The 21,943-nt window shown below is 52.4% G+C and overlaps 2 protein-coding genes across 2 annotated transcripts in view; one reads left to right on the plus strand and one right to left on the minus strand.

Annotated features, from left to right (window-relative positions):
* LOC137417302 (vacuolar protein sorting-associated protein 4A) overlaps positions 1-21,943 on the minus strand; it is a 297,125-nt gene that overhangs the window by 66,212 nt on the left and 208,970 nt on the right. The gene's annotated exons all lie outside the window — the stretch shown is intronic.
* DPY19L3 (dpy-19 like C-mannosyltransferase 3) overlaps positions 1-21,943 on the plus strand; it is a 69,568-nt gene that overhangs the window by 17,701 nt on the left and 29,924 nt on the right. Inside the window, exons 3-5 of the mRNA XM_068103147.2 lie at positions 10,194-10,360; positions 10,978-11,068; positions 13,787-13,908. Coding sequence (XP_067959248.1) covers positions 10,194-10,360; positions 10,978-11,068; positions 13,787-13,908 — 380 coding nt within the window. The remainder of the gene's footprint in view (positions 1-10,193; positions 10,361-10,977; positions 11,069-13,786; positions 13,909-21,943) is intronic.

A 21,943-nucleotide genomic window follows, 5' to 3' on the forward strand; every position in this document is an offset into this window, starting at 1 on the left:
AACGCATCCTGAGCGCTTAGCAGAACACATCCTGAGCGCTTAGCGGAACGCATCCTGAGCGCTTAGCGGAACGCATCCTGAGCGCTTAGCGGAACGCATCCTGAGCGCTTAGCGGAACGCATCCTGAGCGCCTAGCGGTATGCATCCTGAGCGCTTAGCGGAATGCATCCTGAGCGCTTAGCGGAATGCGTCCGGAGCGCTTAGCAGAATGCATCCTGAGCGCTTAGCGGAATGCATCCTGAGCGCTTTGCAGAATGCATCCTGAGTGCTGAGCGGAATGCGTCCGGAGCGCTTAGCGGAATGCGTCCTGAGCACTTAGCGGAACCCATCCTGAGCGTTTAGAAGAATGCATCCTGAGCGCTTAGCGGAACCCATCCTGAGCGCTTAGCGGAACCCATCCTGAGCGCTTAGCGGAACGCATCCTGAGCGCTTAGCGGAACGCATCCTGAGCGCTTAGCAGAACGCATCCTGAGCGCTTAGCGGAACGCATCCTGAGCGCTTAACGGAACGCATCCTGAGCGCTTAGCGGAACGCATCCTGAGCGCTTAGCGGAACGCATCCTGAGCGCTTAGCGGAACGCATCCTGAGCACTTAGCGGAATGCATCCTGAGCGCTCAGCAGAACCCATCCTGAGCGCTTAGCGGTATGCATCCTGAGTGCTTGGCGGTAATAATCCTGAGCGTTTAGCGGTAATAATCCTGAGCGCCTAGCGGTATGCATCCTGAGCGCTTAGCGGAATGCATCCTGAGCGCTTAGCGGAACGCATCCTGAGCGCTTAGCCGTATGCATCCTGAGCGCTTAGCGGTATGCATCCTGAGTGCTTAGCGGTATGCATCCTGAGTGCTTAGCGGTATGCATCCTGAGCGCTTAACGGAATGCATCCTGAGCGCTTAGCGGAATGCATCCTGAGCGCTTAGCGGAATGCATCCAGAGTGCTTAGCGGTATGCATCCTGAGCGCTTAGCGGTATGCATCCTGAGCGCTTAGCGGTATGCATCCTGAGCGCTTAGCGGTATGCATCCTGAGCACTTAGCGGTATGCATCCTGAGTGCTTAGCGGTATGCATCCTGAGCGCTTAGCGGTATGCATCCTGAGCGCTTAGCAGAATGCATCCTGAGCGCTTAGGGGAATGCATCTTAGCGGAATGCATCCTGAGCGCTTAGCGGAACGCAACCTGAGCGCTTAGCAGAACGCATCCTGAGCGCTTAGCAGAACGCATCCTGAGCGCTTAGCGGAACGCATCCTGAGCGCTTAGCGGAACGCATCCTGAGCGCTTAGCGGAACGCATCCTGAGCGCTTAACGGAACGCATCCTGAGCGCTTAGCGGTATGCATCCTGAGCGCTTAGCGGTATGCATCCTGAGTGCTTAGCGGTATGCATCCTGAGTGCTTAGTGGTATGCATCCTGAGTGCTTAGCGGTATGCATCCTGAGCGCTTAGCGGTATGCATCCTGAGCGCTTAGCGGAATGCATCCTGAGCGCTTAGCGGAATGCATCCTGAGCGCTTAGCGGTATGCATCCTGAGCGCTTAGCGGTATGCATCCTGAGCGCTTAGCGGTATGCATCCTGAGCGATAAGCGGTATGCATCCTCAGTGCTTAGCGGTATGCATCCTGAGCGCTTAGCGGTATGCATCCTGAGCGCTTAGCGGAATGCATCCTGAGCGCTTAGCGGAATGCATCTTAGCGGAATGCATCCTGAGCGCTTAGCGGCACGCATTCTGAGCGCTTAGCGGAACGCATCCTGAGCACTAAGCGGAACGCATCCTGAGCGCTTAGCGGAACGCATCCTGAGCGCTTAGCGGAACGCATCCTGAGCGCTTAGCGGAACGCATCCTGAGCGCTTAGCGGAACGCATCCTGAGCGCTTAGCAGAACGCATCCTGAGCGCTTAGCGGAACGCATCCTGAGCGCTTAGCGGAACGCATCCTGAGCGCTTAGCGGAACGCATCCTGAGCGCTTAGCAGAACGCATCCTGAGCGCTTAGCGGAGCGGTATGCATCCTGAGCGGAATGGATGCTCAGGTATGCATCCTGAGTGCTCAGCGGCATGCAACCTGAGCGCTTAGCGGTATGCATCCTGAGCGCTTAGCGGTGTGCATCCTGAGTGCTTAGCGGTATGCATCCTGAGTGCTTAGCGGTATGCATCCTGAGTGCTTAGCGGTATGCATCCTGAGTGCTTAGCGGTATGCATCCTGAGCGCTTAGCGGAATGCATCCTGAGCGCTTAGCGGAATGCATCCAGAGCGCTTAGCGGTATGCATCCTGAGCGCTTAGCGGTATGCATCCTGAGCGCTTAGCAGAGCGGTATGCATCCTGAGCGGAATGGATGCTCAGGTATGCATCCTGAGCGCTCAGCGGTATGCATCCTGAGCGCTTAGCGGTATGCATCCTGAGCGCTTGGCGGTATGCATCCTGAGCGCTTAGCGGTATGCATCCTGAGTGCTTAGCGGTATGCATCCTGAGCGCTTAGCGGAATGCATCCTGAGCGCTTAGCGGAATGCATCCAGAGCGCTTAGCGGTATGCATCCTGAGTGCTTAGCGGTATGCATCCTGAGTGCTTAGCGGAGCGGTATGCATCCTGAGCGGAATGGATGCTCAGGTATGCATCCTGAGCGCTCAGCGGTATGCATCCTGAGCGCTTAGCGGTATGCATCCTGAGCGCTTAGCGGTATGCATCCTGAGTGCTTAGCGGTATGCATCCTGAGTGCTTAGCGGTATGCATCCTGAGCGCTTCGCGGAATGCATCCTGAGCGCTTAGCGGAATGCATCCTGAGCGCTTAGCGGAATGCATCCAGAGCGCTTAGCGGTATGCATCCTGAGCGCTTAGCGGTATGCATCCTGAGCGCTTAGCGGTATGCATCCTGAGCGCTTAGCGGTATGCATCCTGAGTGCTTAGCGGTATGCATCCTGAGTGCTTAGCGGTATGCATCCTGAGCGCTTAGCGGAATGCATCCTGAACGCTTAGCGGAATGCATCCTCAGCGCTTAGCGGAATGCATCCTGAGCGCTTCGCGGAATGCATCCTGAGCGCTTAGCGGAATGCATCCTGAGCGCTTAGCGGAATGCATCCTGAGCGCTTAGCGGAATGCATCCTGAGCGCTTAGCGGAATGCATCCTGAGCGCTTAGCGGAATGCATCCTGAGCGCTTAGCGGAATGCATCCTGAGCGCTTAGCGGAATGCATCCTGAGCGCTTAGCGGAATGCATCCTGAGCACTTAGCGGAATGCATCCTGAGCGCTTCGCGGAATGCATCCTGAGCGCTTCGCGGAATGCATCCTGAACGCTTAGCGGAATGCATCCTGAGCGCTTTGCGGAATGCATCCTGAGCGCTTAGCGGGATGCATCCTGAGCGCTTAGCGGAATGCATCCTGAGCGCTTAGCGGAATGCATCCTGAGCGCTTGGCGGAATGCATCCTGAGCGCTTGGCGGAATGCATCCTGAGCGCTTTGCGGAATGCATCCTGAGCGCTTAGCGGGATGCATCCTGAGCACTTAGCGGAACCCATCCTGAGCGCTTAGCGGAACGCATCCTGAGCGCTTAGCGGAACGCATCCTGAGCGCTTAGCGGAACGCATCCTGAGCGCTTAGCGGAACGCATCCTGAGCGCTTAGCGGAACGCATCCTGAGCGCTTAGCGGAACGCATCCTGAGCGCTTAGCGGAACGCATCCTGAGCGCTTAGCGGAACGCATCCTGAGCGCTTAGCGGAACGCATCCTGAGCGCTTAGCGGAACGCATCCTGAGCGCTTAGCGGAACGCATCCTGAGCGCTTAGCGGAACGCATCCTGAGCGCTTAGCGGAACGCATCCTGAGCACTTAGCGGAATGCATCCTGAGCGCTCAGCAGAACCCATCCTGAGCACTTAGCGGTATGCATCCTGAGCGCTTGGCGGTAATAATCCTGAGCGTTTAGCGGTAATAATCCTGAGCGCCTAGCGGTATGCATCCTGAGCGCTTAGCGGAAGGCATCCTGAGCGCTTAGCGGAACGCATCCTGAGCGCTTAGCCGTATGCATCCTGAGCGCTTAGCGGTATGCATCCTGAGTGCTTAGCGGTATGCATCCTGAGTGCTTAGCGGTATGCATCCTGAGCGCTTAGCTGGAATGCATCCTGAGCGCTTAGCGGAATGCATCCTGAGCGCTTAGCGGAATGCATCCAGAGCGCTTAGCGGTATGCATCCTGAGCGCTTAGCGGTATGCATCCTGAGCGCTTAGCGGTATGCATCCTGAGTGCTTAGCGGTATGCATCCTGAGTGCTTAGCGGTATGCATCCTGAGCGCTTAGCGGAATGCATCCTGAGCGCTTAGCGGATTGCATCCTGAGCGCTTAGCGGAATGCATCTTAGCGGAATGCATCCTGAGCGCTTAGCGGAACGCATCCTGAGCGCTTAGCAGAATGCATCCTGAGCGCTTAGCAGAACACATCCTGAGCGCTTAGCGGAACGCATCCTGAGCGCTTAGCGGAACGCATCCTGAGCGCTTAGCGGAACGCATCCTGAGCGCTTAGCGGAACGCATCCTGAGCGCTTAGCGGTATGCATCCTGAGCGCTTAGCGGTATGCATCCTGAGTGCTTAGCGGTATGCATCCTGAGTGCTTAGCGGTATGCATCCTGAGTGCTTAGCGGTATGCATCCTGAGTGCTTAGCGGTATGCATCCTGAGCGCTTAGCGGAATACGCGGAATACATCCTGAGCGCTTAGCGGAATGCATCCTGAGTGCTTAGCGGTATGCATCCTGAGCGCTTAGCGGTATGCATCCTGAGCGATAAGCGGTATGCATCCTGAGTGCTTAGCGGTATGCATCCTGAGCGCTTAGCGGTATGCATCCTGAGTGCTTAGCGGTATGCATCCTGAGCGCTTAGCGGAATGCATCCTGAGCGCTTAGCGGAATGCATCCTGAGCGATTAGCGGAACGCATTCTGAGCGCTTAGCGGAACGCATCCTGAGCGCTTAGCGGAATGCATCCTGAGCGCTTAGCGGAATGCATCTTAGCGGAATGCATCCTGAGCGCTTAGCGGCACGCATTCTGAGCGCTTAGCGGAACGCATCCTGAGCACTAAGCGGAACGCATCCTGAGCGCTTAGCGGAACGCATCCTGAGCGCTTAGCGGAACGCATCCTGAGCGCTTAGCGGAACGCATCCTGAGCGCTTAGCGGAACGCATCCTGAGCGCTTAGCGGAACGCATACTGAGCGCTTAGCGGAACGCATCCTGAGCGATTAGCGGAACGCATCCTGAGCGCTTAGCGGAACGCATCCTGAGCGCTTAGCAGAACGCATCCTGAGCGCTTAGCGGAGCGGTATGCATCCTGAGCGGAATGGATGCTCAGGTATGCATCCTGAGTGCTCAGCGGCATGCAACCTGAGCGCTTAGCGGTATGCATCCTGAGCGCTTAGCGGTGTGCATCCTGAGTGCTTAGCGGTATGCATCCTGAGTGCTTAGCGGTATGCATCCTGAGTGCTTAGCGGTATGCATCCTGAGTGCTTAGCGGTATGCATCCTGAGTGCTTAGCGGTATGCATCCTGAGCGCTTAGCGGAATGCATCCTGAGCGCTTAGCGGAATGCATCCAGAGCGCTTAGCGGTATGCATCCTGAGCGCTTAGCGGTATGCATCCTGAGCGCTTAGCAGAGCGGTATGCATCCTGAGCGGAATGGATGCTCAGGTATGCATCCTGAGCGCTCAGCGGTATGCATCCTGAGCGCTTAGCGGTATGCATCCTGAGCGCTTGGCGGTATGCATCCTGAGCGCTTAGCGGTATGCATCCTGAGTGCTTAGCGGTATGCATCCTGAGCGCTTAGCGGAATGCATCCTGAGCGCTTAGCGGAATGCATCCAGAGCGCTTAGCGGTATGCATCCTGAGTGCTTAGCGGTATGCATCCTCAGTGCTTAGCGGAGCGGTATGCATCCTGAGCGGAATGGATGCTCAGGTATGCATCCTGAGCGCTCAGCGGTATGCATCCTGAGCGCTTAGCGGTATGCATCCTGAGCGCTTAGCGGTATGCATCCTGAGTGCTTAGCGGTATGCATCCTGAGTGCTTAGCGGTATGCATCCTGAGCGCTTCGCGGAATGCATCCTGAGCGCTTAGCGGAATGCATCCTGAGCGCTTAGCGGAATGCATCCAGAGCGCTTAGCGGTATGCATCCTGAGCGCTTAGCGGTATGCATCCTGAGCGCTTAGCGGTATGCATCCTGAGCGCTTAGCGGTATGCATCCTGAGTGCTTAGCGGTATGCATCCTGAGTGCTTAGCGGTATGCATCCTGAGTGCTTAGCGGAATGCATCCTGAACGCTTAGCGGAATGCATCCTCAGCGCTTAGCGGAATGCATCCTGAGCGCTTCGCGGAATGCATCCTGAGCGCTTAGCGGAATGCATCCTGAGCGCTTAGCGGAATGCATCCTGAGCGCTTAGCGGAATGCATCCTGAGCGCTTAGCGGAATGCATCCTGAGCGCTTAGCGGAATGCATCCTGAGCGCTTAGCGGAATGCATCCTGAGCGCTTAGCGGAATGCATCCTGAGCGCTTTGCGGAATGCATCCTGAGCGCTTAGCGGGATGCATCCTGAGCGCTTAGCGGAATGCATCCTGAGCGCTTAGCGGAATGCATCCTGAGCGCTTGGCGGAATGCATCCTGAGCGCTTAGCGGGATGCATCCTGAGCGCTTAGCGGAATGCATCCTGAGCGCTTAGCGGAATGCATCCTGAGCGCTTGGCGGAATGCATCCTGAGCGCTTGGCGGAATGCATCCTGAGCGCTTTGCGGAATGCATCCTGAGCGCTTAGCGGGATGCATCCTGAGCACTTAGCGGAACCCATCCTGAGCGCTTAGCGGAACGCATCCTGAGCGCTTAGCGGAACGCATCCTGAGCGCTTAGCGGAACGCATCCTGAGCGCTTAGCGGAACGCATCCTGAGCGCTTATCGGAACGCATCCTGAGCGCTTAGCGGAACGCATCCTGAGCGCTTAGCGGAACGCATCCTGAGCGCTTAGCGGAACGCATCCTGAGCGCTTAGCGGAACGCATCCTGAGCGCTTAGCGGAACGCATCCTGAGCACTTAGCGGAATGCATCCTGAGCGCTCAGCAGAACCCATCCTGAGCACTTAGCGGTATGCATCCTGAGCGCTTGGCGGTAATAATCCTGAGCGTTTAGCGGTAATAATCCTGAGCGCCTAGCGGTATGCATCCTGAGCGCTTAGCGGAAGGCATCCTGAGCGCTTAGCGGAACGCATCCTGAGCGCTTAGCCGTATGCATCCTGAGCGCTTAGCGGTATGCATCCTGAGTGCTTAGCGGTATGCATCCTGAGTGCTTAGCGGTATGCATCCTGAGCGCTTAGCGGGAATGAATCCTGAGCGCTTAGCGGAATGCATCCTGAGCGCTTAGCGGAATGCATCCAGAGCGCTTAGCGGTATGCATCCTGAGCGCTTAGCGGTATGCATCCTGAGCGCTTAGCGGTATGCATCCTGAGTGCTTAGCGGTATGCATCCTGAGTGCTTAGCGGTATGCATCCTGAGCGCTTAGCGGAATGCATCCTGAGCGCTTAGCGGATTGCATCCTGAGTGCTTAGCGGAATGCATCTTAGCGGAATGCATCCTGAGCGCTTAGCGGAACGCATCCTGAGCGCTTAGCAGAACGCATCCTGAGCGCTTAGCAGAACACATCCTGAGCGCTTAGCGGAACGCATCCTGAGCGCTTAGCGGAACGCATCCTGAGCGCTTAGCGGAACGCATCCTGAGCGCTTAGCGGAACGCATCCTGAGCGCTTAGCGGTATGCATCCTGAGCGCTTAGCGGTATGCATCCTGAGTGCTTAGCGGTATGCATCCTGAGTGCTTAGCGGTATGCATCCTGAGTGCTTAGCGGTATGCATCCTGAGTGCTTAGCGGTATGCATCCTGAGCGCTTAGCGGAATGCATCCTGAGCGCTTAGCGGAATGCATCCTGAGTGCTTAGCGGTATGCATCCTGAGCGCTTAGCGGTATGCATCCTGAGCGATAAGCGGTATGCATCCTGAGTGCTTAGCGGTATGCATCCTGAGCGCTTAGCGGTATGCATCCTGAGTGCTTAGCGGTATGCATCCTGAGCGCTTAGCGGAATGCATCCTGAGCGCTTAGCAGAATGCATCCTGAGCGATTAGCGGAACGCATTCTGAGCGCTTAGCGGAACGCATCCTGAGCGCTTAGCGGAACGCATCCTGAGCGCTTAGCGGAACGCATCCTGAGCGCTTAGCGGAACGCATCCTGAGCGCTTAGCGGAACGCATCCTGAGCGCTTAGCGGAACGCATCCTGAGCGCTTAGCGGAACGCATCCTGAGCGCTTAGCGGAACGCATCCTGAGCGCTTAGCGGAGCGGTATGCATCCTGAGCGGAATGGATGCTTAGGTATGCATCCTGAGCGCTCAGCGGTATGCATCCTGAGCGCTTAGCGGTATGCATCCTGAGCGCTTAGCGGTATGCATCCTGAGTGCTTAGCGGTATGCATCCTGAGTGCTTAGCGGTATGCATCCTGAGCGCTTAGCGGAATGCATCCTGAGCGCTTAGCGGAATGCATCCTGAGCGCTTGGCGGAATGCATCCAGAGCGCTTAGCGGTATGCATCCTGAGCGCTTAGCGGTATGCATCCTGAGCGCTTAGCGGTATGCATCCTGAGTGCTTAGCGGTATGCATCCTGAGTGCTTAGCGGTATGCATCCTGAGTGCTTAGCGGTATGCATCCTGAGTGCTTAGCGGTATGCATCCTGAGCGCTTAGCGGAATGCATCCTGAGCGCTTAGCGGAATGCATCCTGAGCGCTTAGCGGAATGCATCCTGAGCGCTTAGCGGAATGCATCCTGAGCGCTTAGCGGAACGCATCCTGAGCGCTTAGCGGAACGCATCCTGAGGGCTTAGCGGAACGCATCCTGAGCCCTTAGCGGAACGCATCCTGAACACTTAGCGGAATGCATCCTGAGCGCTTTGCGGAATGCATCCTGAGCGCTTCGCGGAATGCATCCTGAGCGCTTAGCGGAATGCATCCTGAGCGCTTAGCGGAATGCATCCTGAGCGCTTAACGGAATGCATCCTGAGCGCTTAGCGGAATGCATCCTGAGCGCTTAGCGGAATGCATCCTGAGCGCTCAGCGGAATGCATCCTGAGCGCTTAGCGGAATGCATCCTGAGCGCTTAGCGGAATGCATCCTGAGCGCTTAGCGGAATGCATCCTGAGCGCTTAGTGGAATGCATCCTGCGCGCTTAGCGGAATGCATCCTGAGCGCTTAGCGGAATGCATCCTGAGCGCTTAGCGGAATGCATCCTGAGCGCTTCGCGGAATGCATCCTGAACGCTTGGCGGAATGCATCCTGAGCGCTTTGCGGAATGCATCCTGAGCGCTTAGCGGAATGCATCCTGAGCGCTTAGCGGAATGCATCCTGAGCGCTTAGCGGAATGCATCCTGAGCACTTGGCGGAATGCATCCTGAGCGCTTGGCGGAATGCATCCTGAGCGCTTTGCGGAATGCATCCTGAGCGCTTAGTGGAATGCATCCTGAGCGCTTAGTGGGATGCATCCTGAGCGCTTAGCAGGATGCATCCTGAGCGCTTAGTGGAATGCATCCTGAGCTCTTAGCGGAATGCATCCTGAGCACTTTACGGATTGCATCCTGAACACTTAGCGGAACGCATCCTGAGCACTTAGCGGAACACACCCTGAGCCCTTTGCGGAAAGCATCCTGAGCCCTTTGCGGAACGCATCCTGAGCCCTTTGCGGAATGCATCCTGAGCCCTTTGCGGAACGCATCCTGAGCCCTTTGCGGAACGCATCCCGAGCCCTTTGCGGAACGCATCCCGAGCCCTTTGCGGAACGCATCCTGAGCCCTTTGCGGAACGCATCCTGAGCCCTTTGCAGAACGCATCCTGAGCCCTTTGCGGAACGCATCCTGAGCCCTTTGCGGAACGCATCCTGAGCCCTTTGCGGAACGCATCCTGAGCCCTTTGCGGAACGCATCCTGAGGCCTTTGCGGAACGCATCCTGAGGCCTTTGCGGAACGCATCCTGAGGGCTTTGCGGAACGCATCCTGAGGCCTTTGCGGAACGCATCCTGAGGCCTTTGCGGAACGCATCCTGAGCGCTTTGTGGAACGCATCCTGAGCGCTTAGTGCAATGCATCCTGATTGCTATTACTGTACCATGTAGTGTTGGAGCTAGTTGAGATCACTTTGGCTTTCCTGATTGTTCTTGGTTTACAGGTGAGGGTGAGATTCGTTCTGAGGTCAAAACCATAGCCACGAGTGGTTCATGTCTTGGGAATGTCCTGCTGATGATTGGCGTCATTCTGGGTCTACTAGCGGGTATTGCCCATGCCATTTACCTTGTCACACTACATGAGAATGAACTTTGGTTCTCAAACATCCAGGTAAGATCCTGTGGTCAAGAACACTGATACCCATGCATTGATTTACGTTTGACTTATGAATGGGAGATGTAAGGATGAATTATTCCTTTTGTATTACAAGATTGAAAGTTAATCTTTCAGAAAACTGGCCAGTCGAGCCGGCCCCCAAAATAGGTTACCCACCCAAAGGACTTTTCACCAGTCCACACCTAATTTGGAATTAGGTACAAAACCTGAAACATGGTACTGATATGGAGCTGATAAAAAATTGGCAACCTAGAAATATAACGAAATGCTCAAATTGCATTTATTTTCAAATTGCATTTCATTCCTATTCACTCCACTGCCCTCAGTACAATGTCCTTGTTTTCTCTAATGCTCATTTAAAAAAATACCTTCCTTGAACCCCAATCATTATGGTATATTGCCTTCAGTCTCGATTGTTAGACATAACCTGTCCTTCCCTGAAATTGGAATTCCATATATTTCTGAAAGCACATTCACAATTTGTATTTGACATGGATGACGTGCAGCACATCACAATAATGCAGCCGCGTTATTGTGATTACAAATGTTAACTTGCATTTCAAAGACAAGCATCGATTTACCTTACTGCATGGTGTTTTGTACTTCATCAGGAGGTGGAAAGGGAGATTTCCTTCCGTACTGAGTGTGGTTTGTACTATTCGTATTACAAGCAGTTGCTCCAAGCTCCATCTTTCAGTCAAGGTAAAAACTTTTTTTTTTTTAACATTGATTCTTCTTACAGTCTGTTAAACCTCAACACTATCTTTTGTGAATACTTTCAAATAATATCATGATCTGTTACTTTGCATAGAGCCATGATACTGTTACGTTTGTGGGGGGTACCAATGAAATACCTTAGGGCAAGGGAGGATTGTATAGGGTAGTGTGCTCCAAATGTCTCGACGAAGAAGAAGAAACCCTTATGTAACTAAGTAGGGATCCGTTAGGCTGGATGTCATGTAAGGTCGTATATTTGTCTCCATGGCGAGGGGTGGAGCTATGTTAATTAGTTAGGGTATAAGAATAATTTCCTGTATGTAAATCGCCTCTGTGGTTTTTCCTTTATTCCTTATGACATACACCACACCAGCCATGCACTCCGCACATAAATAAACCCATAACAAGCAACAGGATTCAGACATTGAACGCTGCCGTTGGCGCCGCCAGCCGAGCCATCGCAACACCAAGCAGGCAGGGCCGTGAGGCCCCACCCCGAGAGGTGATGATTGGTCAAGGCGATGGACTGCTGCGATGGCATTCGCTGATTGGAGCGTGAGGGTGACGTCAGATGGAAGGTTCCAGGACCAGGAACGAAAAGGCAGAGCATCGCCATTGTCTCTCTCTCTCTTTGTGTCCCGCGTTCATAGCGTGCAGTCGCACATTTTCTCTCTCTTTTGTGTCCGAGTCTAAAGCGAACAGTGGCATTTTTCTTTCTCTTGCTACTGGCTACTGGCTGCGGGTGGGCGGTCGCAGTTCGTGCTCCTCTTCGCTTCCTCGCTCTTTGTCCTGACATTGGCGGTCGCAGCTCATGGATCTAACGCTCTTGGTTTGTGGCTTTGTGACGGCTGTGTGCCGTTCCGTGGGTGTTGGAGAGACCACGGTGCTTTGTGGAGCAGACGACGAGAGGGGAGCTTTGTCCTGAGCACTGCACGTCGGCAGCTGGGGTGAACGCAGCTGCGAGTCAAGGCCTGTTTTCCCGCGCATGGACCAGGGACCGGTTTGAGGGCCCCTCAAAGCTGAGTACACACAAACGCTACGCATTTATTTTCATTTATCTTTCCCTGTATCTGTTTCATGAGTCTGTTTGGGGGCGCCCCAGTTTAGGAATTTAGTTTTACCATGCATTTCTTGTCACTGGCATTATTTTCATTAAACCTGTTTATTTGTTGCATTTTTATTCCGTGTCGGTCTTGTTTGACTATCGTGGTTCCAGGATGCTCCAGTGGAATCCTTGCAGGTAAAAGCTTTATCACCCTCTGCTCCTGCACGTGTAAAGAAGAGCCGCCATTGTTTGATTGAACTCCTCGGAGTTTAAGCTTGATCGGCCACCCGTCACCAGGGGTGTTAACCCCTGGGAACATGACAATACTTTGATGTTCCTCATTGGGGACATGTTAGGGAATATACGTGTAATAATTGGTTAATAGGTTTTGAAATTAGGGAAAAAATATTAATCCAGAAAAAGTTTATCCAAAAGTGGCTTTTTCAATAGTATTTAAAAGTTCAACTGTGAAAGGATGATGGAAGAGCACAAAGAAATGTGGCAGGATGTGTTGACCAAGATACGGAGTCTATTGTTAAGGATAAACTTGTATGTTTGGAATTTTAAATTAAAAATCAAAATGGGCGCAAAAGAAAATCTGAGAATGGACAGTGTAGGTTACAAAGGTGATGTAAAGAGTCAAATGAGTGACAATGGGCAAATGCACTTAGGCCATTGGAGAAGAACAGGGTTAATGAAGAAGCAAGTAAAACAACACTGCTGGAAAGGAAAGAGAAACAAACATGCAGTGGGGAAAAGCAGGTTAAAGTGTCGAGGTTAACAAACATGTTCTTTACCAACTTGAGATGGATTAGAGAAACGTGCTTGAAGGCATAAACTAAGAGGGATTTCATAAATTCTGCCGAGCTCAAAGGTCTAAGACATGTATTCCTCTTGGCTGAGAACTACATTTATTTTTGGACTTGGCATTAAAGTATTCACTGATAAAATAACCTGAAAGCATATTGATAGAAACTTTTCTTCTTCTTTTTTTAAAGCATCAAACAAGTTGCTTTTATGCCTCCGCTGACGAAGTCGCCAGAGGCATTATGTTTTTGGGTTGTCGGTCCGTCCGTAATTGGTTTTCGGTGCCGTGATAACTTAAGAACGGCTGAAGAGATCCAAGTCAAACTTAGTACAAGTATAATGATACAAAGATGAAATTATTAGATTATGGGATCAATATGTCAAAGGTCAGAGGTCCTGTAAGGTAAAAATTCTGTTACTGCACTAACTTGTGAACCAGTGATGGAAATTTGACCAAACTTGGTATGAGTATATATTATGATGCAAAGATGAACTGGTTATATTTCGGTATGAAGAGGTTAAAGGTCTTTGTCAAAGAAATAGGTCTTCGTCAAAGAGGTAAAAAACATAATGCCTTTGTCGGTGGAGGCATAAACATTATTCATTTTTATTTTTAACAAATTTGTGATATCCCTGAGCCTGCCACACCTTTCTCACCCCATTCCTCTCACGATTCCCCTAATGAAGTGAAATTGTTAGCTTGACAGATATATTTAATCTGGTGTTGGTATGGCGTCGGCATGATGGGCCAAAATGCCTCCTCCTGCATCTAATTTCCTTGTTATTCCTTAGCACACGACCCGTTAAGTAAATGGAATGCAGGAGAAATGTGAATATCTTGCACCTTGCAGGTGTTCTAGACCTTGTGTATGACAACAACACAGAGTCAATGAGAACCATCAATGTCCTCAAACGAATGAACATCTACCAGGAAGTTATCATGGCAGGTCTCTTCCGAGTCCTGCCGGTGCAGGTGAGGCTTGCGCAGCTGGAACATGCGTCCCACAATACACCAACACATGTTTCCCATATAGTCCGACAGATGGGGTTATTCTTGTGTATGTGGAACAAAACTGTGCCCAAGACACTGTCTTGGGGGTACTCTAGCCTCCACAAAAGATGAAAGGAAAGGAAATGAATGAAAGAATGTCAATGAGAGTTGCATGCACATTTTGTGTTTGGGGGAAGCCAGTGAGTCGGTTTGCTTTGGATACCACAGGCTGAAAGCTTGATGTCTTTTCATAAGATGAAAAATTGTTGAAGATTAATCATCGCAATGTCACTTGTCGCAAAAGAAACTAGAACGGCACTCGGTAGAGTGCATACCTCCGCCAGGCTGAACAGTTTATGTTTTGTATCCCACTGATAGGCCGGATGTGGATTCAGACCTGAACCAAAATCTAATCGGCTTGTTCTTGTCACCAAATCAACTCGTCCACCAGGTTTAGTCATAACTCGTCCATAACTTTTAAAAATATGTTATATATCGCTTTTTGCCCGATCTCTCAATGGTGAAGAATCACTTAAAAAAAAAAAAATTCTCATATCCGAATCCTTATTCAAATCTTCACCAAAATCAAATCCATTCGGTCTTGTCACACACCCAACCTGTCCACCTTGTTTCATCGGAATCCGTCCACAGCTTTTTGACATATCTTGTTCACAGACAAACAGACAGATGAAAATTCACTCATTGAGCGACACTTGGCAAAAGAGAACAAAGTATATTGGCACTCAGTAGAGCATCCTTTTGACTTCAAAAATATAATTGGTGGCTGAATTCTGTGACCTGATATGCAAATTGTCTTCAAATTTTAAGTTAATCATATGAAAATTGACAATTTTAGAAATTCAGCCTACGTTGACCTTTTGGCCTATTTTGACTTCAACAATAGTTAGTGGTTGGTTTCAGTAAGCTGATATGCAAATCCTATTCAGTTTTCAAGTCAATCAGATGAAAATTGAGGCTTTTAGAAATTTGAAAAAAGTGGTTGACCTTGGGCCTATGTTGACCTTTTGGCCTATGCTGATCTCAAAAATAGTTGTTGGTTGAATTCAGTTAAATGATGTGTATATCCCATTCAAATTTCAAGTGAATCGTATGAAAATTGAGGATTTTAGAAATTTGAAATTGTTGTTGACTTTTGACCTATGTTGCTCTTTTGGCCTAAACTGATCTCAAAAATAGTTGGTGGTTGAATTCAGTAAGCCGATATGTTAATCCTATTCAAAATTCAAGTCAAGCGGATGAAAATTGAGGATTTTAGAAATTTGAAATGGTTGTTGACCTTTGGCCTATGCTGATCTCAAAAATAGTTGATGGTTGAATTCAATTCGCCGACATGTATATCCTATTCAAATTTCAAGTCAATCGGATGAAAATTGAGGATTTTAGAAATTTGAGAAAAAGTGGTTAACCTTTGGCCTATGTTGACCTTTTGGCCTATGCTGATCTCAAAAATAGTTGGTGGTTGAATTCAGTAAGCCGATATGTTAATCCTATTCAAAATTCAAGTCAAGCGGATGAAAATTGAGGATTTTAGAAATTTGAAATGGTTGTTGACCTTTGGCCTATGCTGATCTCAAAAATAGTTGATGGTTGAATTCAATTCGCCGACATGTATATCCTATTCAAATTTCAAGTCAATCGGATGAAAATTGAGGATTTTAGAAATTTGAGAAAAAGTGGTTAACCTTTGGCCTATGTTGACCTTTTGGCCTATGCTGATCTCAAAAATAGTTGGTGGTTGAATTCAGTAAGCCGATATGTTAATCCTATTCAAAATTCAAGTCAAGCGGATGAAAATTGAGGATTTTAGAAATTTGAAATGGTTGTTGACCTTTGGCCTATGCTGATCTCAAAAATAGTTGATGGTTGAATTCAATTCGCCGACATGTATATCCTATTCAAATTTCAAGTCAATCGGATGAAAATTGAGGATTTTAGAAATTTGAGAAAAAGTGGTTAACCTTTGGCCTATGTTGACCTTTTGGCCTATGCTGATCTCAAAAATAGTTGGTGGTTGAATTCAGTTCGCCGATATGTAAATCCTATTCAAATTTCAAGTCAATCGGATGAAAATTGAGGATTTTAGAAATTTGAAATGGTTGTTGACCTTTGGCCTATGTTGACCGTTTGGCCTATGCTGATCTCAAAAATAGTTGATGGTGGAATTCAATTGGCCGACATGTATATCCTATTCAAATTTCAAGTCAATCGGATGAAAATTGAGGATTTTAGAAATTTGAAAAAAGTGGTTGACCTTTGGCCTATGTTGACCTTTTGACATTTTGACCCCAAAAATATATAGGATTTTGTCGGACCACGAACTCTACCATTTGGTAAAGTTTCGTGAAGATCGGTTTAAAATTGTGACCTGTAGCCAAGTATAAGTGAGTGGACAGACAAACAAACACATACACACATACAAACAAACACACACAAACACACACACACTAACCGGAGTGATCAACATACTTGTAAAAAAAAAAAAAAATTGCCAAGTAACAAAGGTGAAAACATAACCTCCATCCACCTTAGGTGGTGGAAGTAAACAGTATCGGAAATGACATTTATATTTGCTAACCTTCCTTTTACAAAGCTTTCAATAAATGGGGCAAAGTGTTTGTGTAAAGTGTCTGTCTATAATTTATATTACATTCTTCTTCCACAAGCCTTGACCTTGTTTCCACAACCTTTCCACAACCTTCCACCTTGACGTTTCCTTGACCTTTCCACAAGCCTTGTTTGTATACAAAAATAAATAAATAAAAGCATGCTTGAGCATTTATTTATCTTGCATATCCTGGAACCTGGACGTCTTTCGGTCACTACTTTCACGATAATCAACTACACGTCGAGGATGTCTAAAACGTGCAGCTTTGAATGCTAAACTTGTACTCTGCAGCAAACAAACCAATAATTACATTATCCGTTAACATTACATACCTAGTTTAAAACTGCTGAAGTCCTGTTGCCATATTTATCTAAGCCACCAAAAGTAGACAGAGGTTACGTTTCGACCCCTGTCTGTTTATTTGTCTGTGAACAGGATATCTCAAAAAGTTGTGGACGGATTCGGACAGCTGGGTGTGTGACAAGGGCAAATCGATTCGATTTTGGTGAAGATCCGGATCCGGAAACGAGAATTTTAAAAGTGATTCTTCACCATTGAGAAATGGGGCCAAAATGGTGTGTAGCATGATATCTCAAAACGTTATGGATGAGTTGCAAGTTCTGAGGGACAAATAGAGGGAGACTTGGAGGAATAAGATATGTGACGAAGAATTAGGTCGGACATAAGAGGTGAATAATATGGAAACAGCCGCAAACTCTGCATCACAGAAGTGGAAGGAAACACTGAAGACCCAGAAAGAGGTGGGCTTGGTAAGGGATAGTGGGGGTAGACAATATCATGGTTGTGGATGGGAGATTATCTGAGATGGTTGTCAACATCTCTCTGGAGGGAGCAGAGTTTCTTTTGTTTTTTTTTTGATGTGCCAAACCTGGCTTGACTTAGACTCGGCCGGAAGTACAATTCACTGAGCAAGTTTGGGAACTCGGTTCAGGTAAAGCATTAGACCAGGGGTTCTCAATATGGAGGTAGTTATCCCAAAGGGGATAATTTGAGGTATCCAAGGGGGAATGGAAACCTGCTAAAAATAGAAAGAAAACAAAAAAGGACCAGCCACCATTTTCATCTATCTTCATCTGAGTCAGGTTTTCATCTCTGCTGGCAATAAAAAATGAAAGCGCGAAACGAATAGGAAGAATGAATATGAATGAATGATCGTTTTTAAGGCCATTTTTCTAGCCTTGCGGGCCCCATGACAATAATGGTTCCCTGTTTGAGGCAATGTTTTTATGGCCGGATGCCCTTCCTGACGCCAACCCTTAGTCGCCTCTTACGATGCGCAGGGATAATGTGTACCCTATTCTAAGCCGGGGTACACACCGGGATCATTTATCCCAGCAAGCTGGTACTCAATTTGCCGACCTCGGAAGGATGACAGGCTGAGTCAACCCTCCTGGTGTTAATTCAGCGATCGACCGGGATTCGAACCCAGGATCCTAGGATCCCAAGCTGGCACCCTAACCGCTAAGCCAACACCAGGATAGAAACAAATAGGAAGGTGAAGCGCATTTGCGATGTGCTTTGAGTGTTACAGCACATCGATTGGTAGTTCTAGTCACAAAACGAGTGCAAGTTTCGCATTGAATTACCTGGTTCTATGTCCTATATATTCTATTGTGGCGGACACAAAAGCCCACTGGCGTGGTGACATCATTCCACGCACCAAGTGGGCGGTGGCCACGCCCGAGGGGTAGGCGTGACCTCATGATATACACCGGGCGACCAGCCCGGAGCAGTTCAGTGTTACAGTGTGCTCTTACAATAAAGACGTTTATATGTTACCGCTTGTCCGCTTCCTCCTTGCTCACAAGCAGCGCACGTAACGCCGCGCTTTACTGGTGACCCTCGACGTTGGATCTGCCGTAGCGATCCTTCCGAACACGACGCCATTGCAATGGCCAACGACAAGGCAATGGCGATTAAACTTCCCGAATTTTGGGAGGCCCAGGCCGAAGTCTGGTTCGTTCAAGCCGAAGCCCAATTTCAGCTTCGGCGCCTCACCAACGACGACCTGCGCTACTGCCATGTCGTCGCCTCCCTCGGGCCCGGCACGGCCGCTCGAGTTGTGTCCGTCCTTCGCCACCCACCGGACGGCCACAAGTACGAGGCACTCAAGCGGCTACTCCTAGCCACGTTCGGCCTCACGGACGACGCACGGGCCGACCGCCTCCTGGATCTCCCCGAGCTCGGTGAGACGCGCCCGTCGGTCCGAATGGACCATATGCTGTCACTGTTGGGCGACGAAGCCCCCGGTTCGCTATTCCGGGCGCTTTTCCGGCGCCAACTTCCAGCGCAGGTTCGCCTCGCGTTGGCCGGGACCGAGCTAACGGAACCCCGAGCATTGGCAGCCGAGGCGGACAGGTACTTCGCCGCTTTGGACATGCGGGCGAGCGTCGGCGTGGCCGTCACGTCCCTCGACGCTGATGTTCAGCAGCATGTTCCACAGCATCAGCTTCTACAGCACGCTGATGTTCAGCAGCATGCTGATACGCACCTCGTGAACGCCGCCACGCCCCGCCCACCGCCGCGGCGAAAACCGCCACCGCGGGGAAACCCGCCAACTCCACCGGCCTGGCGGAGCCAGCCGCGCTCCTCCAGCTCCACCACTTGGTGCTGGTTCCACGCCAAGTTCGGCCACGAAGCTCGGCGGTGTCATCCGCCGTGCTCCTTCAACGGGTCGGGAAACGCCCGGGCCGGCGCTCAATAGTGGCGATGAGCGCCGGCCGTTCGAGCAGCCTGCTGTTCATAACGGACACCTTCTCCGGGCGCCGTTACCTGTGCGACACGGGAGCGCAGGTGAGTGTCATTCCCGCCGGCACGTCAGACAAGCACGCCGCGGGTGGGGGCCCCGCGCTGCTTGCCGCGAACGGGACGCCCATCCGTACGTACGGAAAACGCTGCCTCTCTCTGCGGTTTGGAGGGCAGGTTTTCCGATGGACGTTCGTCACCGCCGACGTGCCCATGGCACTGCTTGGCGCGGACTTCCTGTGCGCTAATGGGCTCCTGGTCGACGTCAAGCGCAGACAGCTTGTCCAGGCTGAGACGTTCAGCTCGCTCGCTTGTGCGTTGCCCAGCTCAACGAGCGGCTTGCCAAGCGGCTTGCCGAACGATTCGGTTCCGGCCACGTTGGTCTGTACGCTTCCAGCAGCGGACGCATTCACCCGCCTCCTCGCCGGCTTCCCAGCCCTCACGCGGCCCACCTTCTCGGCGGGGGCCGTCAAGCACGGGGTGGCCCATCACATCCCCACCGTCGGGCCATCGGTCTACGCCCGGGCACGCCGCCTCGAGCCGACGAAGCTGGCAGTGGCAAAAGCGGAGTTCGCTACCCTGGAGCGACTCGGCATCGTTCGGCGCTCAGAGAGCGCTTGGGCGTCGCCGCTACACATCGTGCCGAAGCCCGGCGGGGGGTGGCGACCGTGCGGGGACTATCGCCGTCTCAATGACGCCACGACTCCCGACCGCTACCCCGTCCCCCACATTCAGGACTTTTCCGCCCGTTTGGCGGGCAGGTCCTTCTTCTCGAAGGTGGACCTCATACGCAGCTACCATCAGGTCCCCGTCAGGCCGGAGGACGTCCCGAAGACGGCGGTCATCACGCCATTCGGACTCTTCGAGTTCCTGCGCATGCCGTTCGGTCTGAAGAATGCGGCTCAGGCGTTCCAGCGACTGATGGACAGCGTCCTGCGCGACTTGGATTTCGTCTACGTCTACCTGGACGATATCCTCGTCGCCAGCGCGTCCCGCGAAGAGCACCTACGCCACCTCCGCACGCTCTTCGAACGCCTGGGCCAGCATGGCCTGATTGTGAACCCCGCAAAGTGCCGGTTCGGCGCCACCACAATCGATTTTCTGGGGCACCGTGTCACCAGGCACGGAGCCGTCCCCCTGCCGGCCAAGGTGGAGGCGGTGAAGGGGTTTCCGCGCCCCCGCACGATCAGAGGGCTGCAGGAGTTCCTGGGCATGGTGAACTTTTACCATCGGTTCCTGCCCCGTATCGCCCAGCTCCTGCGCCCCCTGCACGAAGCTCTCCGAGGTAAGCCGGGCAAAGGCGACGTTACCTGGACCGAGCAGATGAACACGGCGTTCACGGGCGCGAAGCTCGCCTTGGCTAACGCCACCATGCTCGCGCACCCGGCGCCCGATGCACCGATCGCCCTCACCACCGATGCCTCGGACTACGCGGTGGGCGCGGTGCACGAGCAATGGGTGCGTGGAGCTTGGCAACCGCTGGCGTTCTTTAGCCGGCAGCTTCGCCCGCCCGAACGCCGTTACAGTACCTTCGACCGCGAGTTGCTCGGACTTCACTTGGCGGTCAGGCACTTCCGCCATCTGCTCGAGGGCCGTGCGTTCACTGCCTTCGTCGAGCACAAGCCGCTGATCTTCGCGATGGGCAAGGTCACCGAGCCGTGGTCGGCCCGGCAGCAGCGTCACCTCTCGGCCGTGTCCGAGTACACGACGGACATCCAGCACGTCGCGGGGAAGGACAACCCGGTGGCGGATTGCCTTTCCCGGGCCGTCGCCCACGCAGTCCACCTCGGCATCGACTATGCCCGGATGGCAGCGGAACAGGCCGCTAACCCCGACGTCCAGGCCTTGCGGACCGCCGTCACGGGCCTCCGCGTCACCGAGGTGCCGTTCGACGGCGCGGGCACGGCCCTCTTGTGCGACGTCTCCCTCGGGCGTCCTCGCCCCATCGTGCCCGCGGGCTGGCAGCGCCAGGTGTTTGACGCCATCCACGGCCTGTCCCACCCGGGCGCGAGGGCCTCCCAAAGGCTGATCGCCGACAAGTTCGTTTGGCACGGCCTCCGGAAGGCCGTCCGCAGCTGGGCCAGGACGTGCCTCGCGTGCCAGCGCGCCAAGTTGCACCGGCACACCCAGGCCCCGTTGGCCCCGTTCACGGTGCCGGAACGCCGGTTTGACCACGTCCACGTGGACCTGGTGGGACCTCTGCCCCCCTCGCGGGGTTTCACCTACGTCCTCACCATGGTGGACCGCACCACCCGGTGGCCGGAGGCCGTGCCCTTGGCGTCGACAACGGCGGCCGATGTTGCGCAGGCTTTCATCGCCACCTGGGTCGCCCGGTTCGGCGCCCCCTCAGACATCTCATCCGACCGCGGCCCCCAGTTCACCTCGGAGCTCTGGGGGGCGGTTGCGCAGGGGCTCGGGGTCCGGCTGCACCGAACCACGGCCTACCACCCCCAGGCTAACGGCCTGTGTGAGCGATTTCACCGCTCATTGAAGGCCGCGCTCCGGGCCACCCTCCACGACGGCGGCTGGGTCGACAGGCTCCCCTGGGTCCTGCTGGGCCTCCGGACGGCGCCCAAGGAGGACCTGCGCGCATCCGCGGCGGAGTTGGTCTTCGGGCAACCGCTG

Source organism: Myxine glutinosa, chromosome 9, assembly GCF_964187855.1.
Source record: "Myxine glutinosa chromosome 9, kmMyxGlut1.1, whole genome shotgun sequence".
Lineage (NCBI taxonomy): Eukaryota > Metazoa > Chordata > Myxini > Myxiniformes > Myxinidae > Myxine > Myxine glutinosa.